Raw genomic sequence first — 9,910 nt, forward strand, 5'->3', positions numbered from 1 at the left:
GATCGTTTCAGGAAGTCTTAGTTCAGTTTGTCCACCCAAAAGATTTGTTCTTTTAAATGAACCATTTGTGAAAAACGTGCCTTCCATGACAATGCTAATTCTGCCTCAAGTAACTATATTGGGCATACAGTGGTAGAATACCGGGGTAGGAACCATATAAAACTATTGGCTATTAGTTGGGCTGGGAGCTTCGTCTCAAGCCACCATCTCTCTCTCTCTCTCTCTCTCTCTCTCTCTCTCTCTCTCTATGTATATATATATACATATATATATATATATATATACTATCATGTGTTTTCTTTTTGGCCCTGGGACATATATATTTAAAAAATAAAATCTATACAAGTTGTTAATGTCAACCTCATAGTGGTGCCAGAGGAAAAGTTATGGGATCATAAAGTCAATAAGATTCAGTAGGATTCCTCTGGGACCCACGTATCTCTATACAAAACCTGACAATTCATTCAATGGTTGCTGAGTTATTTATTTTTTTGTTCCGTCCGACTCCATTGTAGTATTGTTTTTACGTTTCCAGATCTTAGCTGTTAACTTATTGTGTACAATGAACTGATGGCCAAACTTAAAGGAAACCAGAATTATCAATTAGTGTGAAAATAACGCTTGGTCAAGCTGGAGAGCACCTCTCCAAGGAGACCATCCATCTCTTGTACTAGCTCTGGTTTGGTTCTGGCTCATGGAATCCCAATATGCTCAGTCAATCAATCGGCAAGTCAGTCAACCAGTCATCCAGTTAGTCGGTCACATTTATCCCGTCAGTTGGAGAGTCAAACAGTAAGTGAACCAGTCAGCTAGTCAAGCTGTGGCTGTGAGAAAAGTCCAGCCAAGAGGGCAGGCGTTCTCCAATCCTGATGATTTCCAGATGAGAGCCCAGACGAGCCAGCCTGAGTAAAGAACACACACACTAAAAAAAAGGGAGAAAGAGGATGGATGGAGGGAGGTGGCAACAGAAGGAATAAATGCAGTGAATAAAGGAATGAGCCTGCATATAAGCAGTCGGAGTATTTTCATCCACCATTGTGATGTTTATCCCCTGAGAGAGACAGAGCGAGAGGGGGAAAAGAGTGTGCGTTCAGTTGTGTGTGTGTGTACGAGTGTGTGTGTGAGAGTGTGTGTGAGAGTGTGTGTAGATCTGTTAGTGAGGATCAACATGACACAGTGGTGGGCTCTGCTGTTCATTGTTTACCAGTCCATTTACCTGACAGCCACTCAGCATCACAGGAAAGGTAGGTGGACATACAGACTCCAGATATACGTATGGGTTATATCTTTATCATATGGCCACAGTGTCAACATGTAAAAGGCTGCCTTTAACCATCCTTCAGTCAAAAATTGCCACAATTTGCATCTTCATTTTAAATTATTTAATCTATTAGAAAATAGAAACAATCATTCATAATAGTTTGATGTCGGTTTGCTTCTCTATGTCTGTGAAGGAACGTATTTATATTTCAACAATATCGGTATTATTGCGACATGCAAGACATCAACAGATCATCCTCCAATGAAAAGTGACTGACCTGTTGTTACTGGAGCCTTTCCTTGAGGAAATTCCTTTCTCAACACTCACACAGCTTCAAGTCTTTGGATTAGTCACATGGTACTAAAGTCGGCTACAGAAGAGACAGTGCCATTGTCAGCATTTTAATAATACTTTCCCGAATGACGGTTCTATTGTTTGAGATTTGCTACAAACATGTTTTCTAAGATTTTTCTTCCCTCTGCCAAAATGCAAATTCTGGCAGGCAAGGTTGTTGAATTGTTGTTTATCTATGCCACTTTGATTAATTATTTTGGCCACTTGGTGGCAGCGGACAACCTCTCACCTTTTTACGGCAAACACTTACCTAATTACACATGCAGCAAACATGAAGCAACATTAGCATGTTAGCACTTTGTGTTATTGGCCACCTGACAAATTCAGGTTCAACGTTCACTCTCCTTTTAACTTTTGTTAATTTTGTGCTTGGCACGTACTGTACAGTGGATCTTTAACGGATTTCTGCTGCAGCCGAAAATGAGGTCGATGAGAGCCGTGAGACTGAATCACAACTGTTAAGTTGCAAGCATCAAAACCAAATCAATGAGCTGAAAGATGCTAAAACACTCGTAGAACTGAGGAGGACTGCAATGTCTGCTGATAATTCTTAGTTGACCTGCAGAGAGCGCTTATCAAAATTGTACATTTGTTTCACTATTTGGGCAGATGAACCCCAAAAGGTGTGTGCATGTTAAAGCGTTAATCTTATGTAGAGCACCATGATCCTCCATTGTAAAGGACACTATTTTGCTGAGTGGCAATTGCACATTTGGGAAGTCCAGTATCTCCAGTCATCACCAGTCTTCCCAGCATTCATGTCTTCCCTGGCAATACTAAGTGACTTTATTGCAGATTAGCCATGCATAGATGTGTTTCACAGTGGTAATATTATGGAGAAGTCTGACTCTGCATTGTACAAGATGGGTATTGCCACAAAGATTGTATTCCCTCCATGTCCTTTTCACCACCTTTTACAGTAGCTGGATAGATCCAGACATCCATTTTGTTTTATTTTTTGTTTGTGCCCCCCCCCTCTAGCCAGGAATACCATTTAACCCTGCTAATTAATGGATCTTTGTTGTTCCCTCATCTCCTTGCAAGCAGTTAGCGGGAGATTACAAGTTCCCTGTCTGTGCATAATGACATTGGGGGAAGCCTGCCCATCTAAACACTGATTGTTTGAAGCACTAGAGGAAAGAGGGGACGCATTAAAGGAATGAACAGGCTTAGAAAGGATGCTTAAAGAGATGTTGCAAGCAGGGATTTCTGCATTAGATATTCAACTGAAAAAATCTTCTTAAGTAACATGTTAAAACTTTAATATCAAAATCCTACACATCTCTTTTACTTTTAAACTGGCTAAATATTTAATTGGAATGAACTGATTTTGATTCTAAATTTGACCATTTGAATTGCTGGTCTCACTTTGATTGCTTAATTCTGCTCTCATACCAGAGGCTCCAATTCCCTCCCAGCTTTTCCCACTTCTTATCATTACCTCCAGCTACGCACTTGACCCCAATCCTCAGCAGCTCCTCAGTATATATGCCTAACCCTTTCCCTCAGTTTCCTGATTGTCCATTGTGCAACAAAGCCTTGTGTTTTAACTTTACTCTGCTTGTCTTTCCCTTTTTGTCGTCCTGACTGTCTGCCTGTTTGCTAAACCCTGTTTACAGATAGTAAACTTTGCCTTTATCTTACCTGTTTGCCACTAAGTATTCCTCTACCTGTTTTACTCATCCATCGCACATGTGAAACATTACGTTGATTGTGTTTTCCTTGCAGAGATTGTTTTGTTTGTAGCTTTATTGATGTTGTAAGACACATGGCCTGTTTCTCTGTCGGCAGCCGTGCTGCTCTAACCATGTGAGCATTACCAAGCAATAACGTTTTATTGCAAACTGTTGTTTCCTGCTGCTGGAAGCTGGCAGACAACTTTTATGTAAATTAGAGATTATTAATTTCAAATGTAAATCAGCATTGGGTTGGCCTACAAGGTGTCATTTCCCTGCAGCTCCTTGATCCTTTAACAACATAACCCTTGTTCTAATGAGCACATTTTCCACCGGGTGTTGTTTTGTTTGCTTTGACAAGGCCCCACTGAAGCTTGAGTGTCTCTTCAGTATCTAATATGACTGCACAGGCATTCCTCCTCCACTGCTGATTGTGCATGCGGGAGTCGCTCACTCATAAGGAGTGTAAATCTTCACCTACAGACATGTCAGTGTTGGATCTAGGGAAATATCCTCAATACTGTTCCTTGGTGTTGGGTTGGGGGGAGTTAGAACATCTGAGGTAATGTAACTATGATATACTCGAATTACTTGATTATAGGGCTGATTCTGGTTCTATTCTTTATTTAGATTTTTCATTGTGGAGAAGGTCTTTGCTAATTACGTTTGTAAAATTTACAGAAAAAAACAACTTTCAAAACTTTAGATGAGAGTTAGATGGGAGGAAAAACACCACTCGAGTCTGTATGTTAAATATAAAGTCACAGCCTATTAGCTTAGCTTAGCATAAAGACTGGAAAGAGGGTAAAGGTAGCCCGGTTATGTTTAAAAGAAACAAATTCCGCCTGAGAGGGCGTCCTAAGATTACCTTAGATCACGATTACTTAATCCATACAAAGACTAAAGTCTTAAAACAGCATATTGCAACGTTCTTAGTCTTGTCTTTAATGTGACTATCCAACCCAGTCTCACACCAGTTTGTAAAATGGTCACGTTCTTTTGATTTATTGATTTGGGTACAGGTCACGATTTTCTTGTTTATTTCTTGTACAGGTTAAGATTTTCGAACATGACCATTTCACAAACTGCCATGACACTGGGCTGCTCTGGGGGACGCAACAACGGGAAATGAAACACTACACGCGGGACGGTGACAACAACAGGACAGACCGCCACACACAAGATGCGATCCCTGGGCACAGGGACACGATCTGTGGTCTCTGGGGGACGCTACAAAGGGGAAATAGAAAAAAAAAAGGACTTACGGGGGGGGGGGTTTGTGGCTTTTTTACATTTTAAGGAGGGGTTACTTGGACCCTTGACCTCCAGTATTTCTAAAATCCTAGCAATGGCCCTGTTTTTTTAATGCAGGTTTGAGAGATAAAAGGTTGGGGATAATGTGTTGAGGATTACACAATGTGCCAAATTGGTGGGTGTTATTCTTCTAACACTGGAACATAGAGCTGCGGATTTTCATTACATTCTGAATAGTGGCTGGGTTGTGTAAGCAAAGCCGGAGCTGAGACTGGCAGTCACCCAAGCAGGAAGCAGGTACATGGGGAGATCAGCCAGTGCATGTGGCTTTGGCTGGCCTCACAAATGTTATAAAGCCTAAATGTATCTGGCCAGCGAGGCTGATCATTATTGCAGAATTGGCGAGGCAGCTTGCCATAGATCCGCTGTACGGTAGGAATTGGATTGGATCCGAATTCAGATGGAGCCCGGTTTTCTGTACTGTATACCTTGTTAAGATCTGTGTGTGATCTGTGTGTTGGCTCACACATTGAGCCAAGTACTGGATGGCAATATCATATGCGAAACAGTGGAAAAAGAGAACGTCTGGAGAAATTTAAAGGAAGGTTTAACTTTTAGCTCTAATCAACTTAGCGTTTCTTACACTTGTTACATTGTCTTGGAGTCTTACACAGTAGAGGGTGTTATGATCAGGGGCATAGCACAAAAAGGCATTTTCTATGGGCCCCTCCACACATCCACAGCTATTCATTGTGGCATCTTTTTGGGCCCTGGGTACATGGGGATCTAAACGATGGCTCTTTTGGTAGCTAAAAGCTACAATATCTTAACTTTAGCTGCTTTTTTCAGAGTTAAAAATAAGTCATCAAATTACTGAGGATTATGCAATTACTTTCTACCTCTGGATGGAGGTGTGTGACCATGTGGAATTGTCTCTGGTTATCACCTCCAGTAAAATATGGATTTCTTTGTATTTTATCATAGAGATGTAGCTTCAGAAACTGTTACCACTAGCTGAGAGTGAGGGGTTTCATTCCAGCCCTATCTGGACACCTCAGATTACAGGGTCTCTGGTCTGCCTAACAGATTGACAGGACTGACACTTGGAAATCTGTCCATATGAGGTCAGCAACACCTGCCCCTGTGGGCATCTGTGGCTCGGGTTGAACAATTACCCTCTGCCCAGCTGGAGCCAGATTCTATCTCACCTGCATAATATTAGAGCAGTAATGTTCAGTATCTGTTTGCTCAACCTCTGGCCTACCCACATGCATGTCATGTTGGATAATGTGGTGGTTAATTTCTCGAATACGAGGGAAATCCTCTAATCCAATTTCCTGTACTTATGTGTTCTAGCTCTGTATCCATCTGCATACAGGATAAAGCGTGAGGCATATTCGCTGATCAACCCCACCTTCCAGCGTTCGTCAGAGGATGTCAATCTGCTTTTTGAGGTCAGTTTAGATCATGTTGGTTTAGAGGTGCTGAAACAGTTAATGGCTCAGTCAGTGCGTCGTTACTGGACGCCACTTAAAATATGTTGAGGATGTGCAAAAGATTTGTCCAAGTCCCACATTTCTGGTCCATCTGATAAAAATGAAAACACAGCTGCTGTCCTGCTAATCATGTGCAGACATGTAAAGTATGTGTGTACCCAAAGTGTTTATATAACATTAAGATCTTGTGATGTCTTCAGTTTACTCAAAAAGGGCAATAAATAGTTGTATTGGCAGATTGGTATATGAGGTGGAACCTAACTAGTTATTTAGTTAGGTTAGTAGTGTAAGTAGATGGTTCCTGAGGACTTTTCTTAATGGACCTGTGCCTCCCAGATCCTGCTTGCTGGAATGGAGATCCAAGGTGGGGAAATGCTGATCCCCGATGAGGAGCTTGCCTCCCTGAGGAGCGTGGAGAAGCTGGAGGTCATCTGTGAGGACATCCTGCCCAAGAGGCTTTCCGACATTCGCCGTCTGATAGCGGAGCTCTTCCAGCGCCGGCGGCCTCTGAGCTGGCAGGACTTTGAGAGGACGGTGCTGACCCTGGTGTACACCACTCAGACGATGGCTCGAGTCAGCAGTCCGCAGCAGAAGGAGGCGTGGATGGACGCTGTGATACAGCTGTTCAAAGCCGTTCAAAAGGACCTCACACCCTCTTAAAGTAAAAATCTGAAGATTTTCTTTAAACACATTTTCATGGTGATTTCACTTGCTCATGGTTTCACTGCAATTCTTGACCCAAACTGCATTCCAGTTGTATTTACCACACAGGCCTACTAATTCTAGTATGTTTTCATTGCTATAGTATGCAAGAAATCTGATCTTTTTTTGAGGTCAATGAACTTTCAAACTCAAAAAGTCAATGCACTTGACTGCTTTGTACTTATAAATGATGCAATTCTTGAGTTGAAACTTCAACTCTGGAATTCACAAAGAGAAAGCAAAATGTCTTTTTCTTTATTTTCTGTGATCTTCCTGAAACTGTCTCACCACTATTCACAATTTACTTAAAGGTTTTGGAGCATCTACTTCACTACCATTATGCAAAGCTTTATTTGGACAATAGCATCCACCAGCAGCACACTCAAAAACCAAGTGTACTTACCATCTGTCCCAAAACTGCGGTCTCGATCACGTTTACACGCCCCCAAATGGTAAGCAAGTGTGTTCCACGTCTGAAAACAATGATGCAAAGTACATTTAGCCCACACTTTTGCTTACAACACTTATTCTACTTTAAAGTGGCATTTAGAGCGATCCTTACAATATCTACTGGGCCAACCCTGTCTAACATGTAGAAGTTAAAGTGTATATATTTGTGTGCTTGTATATTATCTTTTATGTACAAACACTATGTAGTAATGGCAGTACCTTACTTGGTCATCTATTGCTACAAAAATATTCTTCTTGATTAGACTAGAATATTTGACATTGTAAAAACAACTACAAAAAATTGAATTCTTTTGTCAATGATTGTAAAAAATATGTTCCTTTCTCTAAAGGTTTATTCAGACAAACCATTATCAGCTTTTTTGTATTAGATATAACACATAATGTCTATTTTATGTAAAGTACATCTACATGCTTCTAGATACATTGATTTAATTGCTTTTTTGGAATGTGCTTGTATCAGACCGTTTTTACACTAGGAGGCAGGAAATGGTCAGAGAGAGAAGGGTGTGATACTGTTTGTAACAGGTCATTGCGCCTAAACCACTATTTTAAATTTTTTATTAATTGTAGTACTCCTCCCAGCTCATACAATGCAATGCATTATGTATACCTTTGTTCATTATGTGGAAATGAAATAAAACTTGCAAAGTATCTGTGCTCCATGTATTTGCGCGAGCCACAGGACGGCTTCATTAATCAAGTTGTGTCCCAGTGAGCTCTGATAATCCTCCACAGCTGTCTTAACAGGCACTTGGGCACTGCGGCAGTCAGTAAGACTCGTAAATAGTGTGTGTAGTATGGAACTATAGGTAGCCTACTGACTTTTTTTGGATTACTCTGACCTTTAAAACATGGGTCAAATCTAACCATATGCAGTACAATAGCTTGTAAACTCCATGCAGAGTCACCTCCATCCCCCTGTGCGGACTGTGTTCATGTTTGATGACATTCAATCACTTAAGACGGCACTAGATGCTTTGCTCTGTCTAGAAAAGATTGCTCGGCTCATTTGAATTGACAATTAAAGCCCTTTGAATGAAACCCACAGATTTGTAAGAGTCTATGTACATCAATACCCCTGATTGCTCATTTGAGAAAACTGTAAAATGTTTGATAGATGTTTGCTTCAAAGTTACCCATTTTCCTCACTCATTTTGGGAAATAGGCACTTTCACTAATAGGCCTTCGTGCCTTTCGCTCATCTTGGAGTGGAGAGAAAATATATGTTTAGGTTTGTGCTTTTACCCCCTCCTTGAGTCAATTGGTTTTGCATTTGCTTACATTTCAGTATTTTGCTGCAATTCAAGCTTTTATCCAGCATTGGAAATGTTGGTCGCTCAATGTTTGTCATTTCCTGCCACCAGAACTGCATGTTCACCCCAGGCATTTTATTTCTCAAAAATGCATATGATGATTACAGGAGTTTTTTTGTTACAGGATCTCTTTCTCAGCATGTCAGCATTCATTCAATGCCCAAGCATCTAGCGCTGACTCGGGAGGACTGATTGATGAGTAAGTGAAGACTGTGTGGAATTTCTTTCTAAGATCAGCCTTCACTCCCTGCACCGCTCTAACGAAGATGATGAGTTTTGGGATGTTTCTGAGCACTACTTGACAGAGCGTAAAGAAGCCAGGGTATTGAAGAAAACAGCAGAGCTCGGGCTCTTGTTCCCAGCACTGACTCTTGACAGTTTCATTAAGGCATTTCAACATTTACAGCATCTTTGCTCCATGTGTTATATGACAATTAACAGAGCTTCATTGTTTTGAATTGCATTGCTTCTGGCAAAAAGTACACCTTAATTGCCTCAAAGTTTTTAAAAATGACTCACTAACTCTGCATTGCTTCTTTTTATCTCCAGCTCCTCCTCAGTGATTGTGGATGTAGATTAAATAAGAAAAAATAGGGCTTTTACCTGGGTTATTGTCTTATCAGTATACATCATGAAACAATGAGTCTAATATTTTTACCATGTATTGTATTATCCCTAAATGTCATGAATAACCCACAGCAGCATAATGCATGTTGAGTGAGCAGCACCAAGTGGCTGCGGACAGAACTGCAGTTCCTTATCTGAAACTTCATGTTCTTCATATACATTATATTATTATCATATATCATATATTTATTATCATCAAAAAAAAATTTATATATATATAACAGTATATGCAGAATGGGCCATTTGAATAATTCATATTAGATAGATGGATAGAGGGATAGATGGATGGATACTTAAAAGCAATATACAACAATATACAATACGGATAAACAACTTTAACAGTGAAAGATTTTTTTACTGTATGCTGTATATAAACGTGTGAGGTTGGGATAGTGCAAGTTGGGCAAAATTTAATGCAAAGTTTGCTGTAAAGTTGTAGTGCGGGCTTTACCTTCCGACCCCTTTGTCCTTACACAGAGCTAGGGGGATCGGTTGTACAGGGAGATGGCAGCTGGCAGGAAGGGCAGGAAGGATTATAATTAGTGATGCATTAATATGTACATCACTTTAATGTTGTAGCTGGTAAAGGTCGGGCTTATTTTAATTACTTTACAGACTGCTGGGTAGTTTGTCAACATTGCAAATAAAGGACTTTGTCTACTCTCCCAAGCTCTGCCAATAGGATCTGTTACAACAAGTATCTTCCTTCCTATCCTAACACACAATTTATGTATTTTGTGATCATCCAATCTGACA

At 40.5% G+C, this 9,910-nt stretch overlaps 1 protein-coding gene across 1 annotated transcript; it reads left to right on the top strand.

Moving 5' to 3' along the window:
- Window positions 1–778: 778 nt before the first annotated feature.
- Window positions 779–9,020, top strand: fam180a (family with sequence similarity 180 member A). Its single transcript, XM_032505559.1, has 4 exons — window positions 779–1,244; window positions 5,902–5,999; window positions 6,378–6,702; window positions 8,652–9,020. Exons 1-3 carry the CDS (start codon window positions 995–997, stop codon window positions 6,699–6,701), a joined length of 672 nt encoding a protein of 223 aa, XP_032361450.1. The 5' UTR covers window positions 779–994; the 3' UTR covers window position 6,702; window positions 8,652–9,020.
- The last annotated feature ends 890 nt before the right edge of the window (window positions 9,021–9,910 follow it).

This window comes from Etheostoma spectabile, chromosome 23, assembly GCF_008692095.1.
Source record: "Etheostoma spectabile isolate EspeVRDwgs_2016 chromosome 23, UIUC_Espe_1.0, whole genome shotgun sequence".
Lineage (NCBI taxonomy): Eukaryota > Metazoa > Chordata > Actinopteri > Perciformes > Percidae > Etheostoma > Etheostoma spectabile.

Coding starts and splice junctions, on each gene's coding strand:
- fam180a (XM_032505559.1), top strand. CDS start 995: ATGAGCCTGCATATAAGCAGTCGGAGTATTTTCATCCACCATTGTGAT. Junction 1,245..5,901: donor CACTCAGCATCACAGGAAAG/GTAGGTGGACAT, acceptor TATGTGTTCTAG/CTCTGTATCCATCTGCATAC. Junction 6,000..6,377: donor ATGTCAATCTGCTTTTTGAG/GTCAGTTTAGAT, acceptor TGTGCCTCCCAG/ATCCTGCTTGCTGGAATGGA.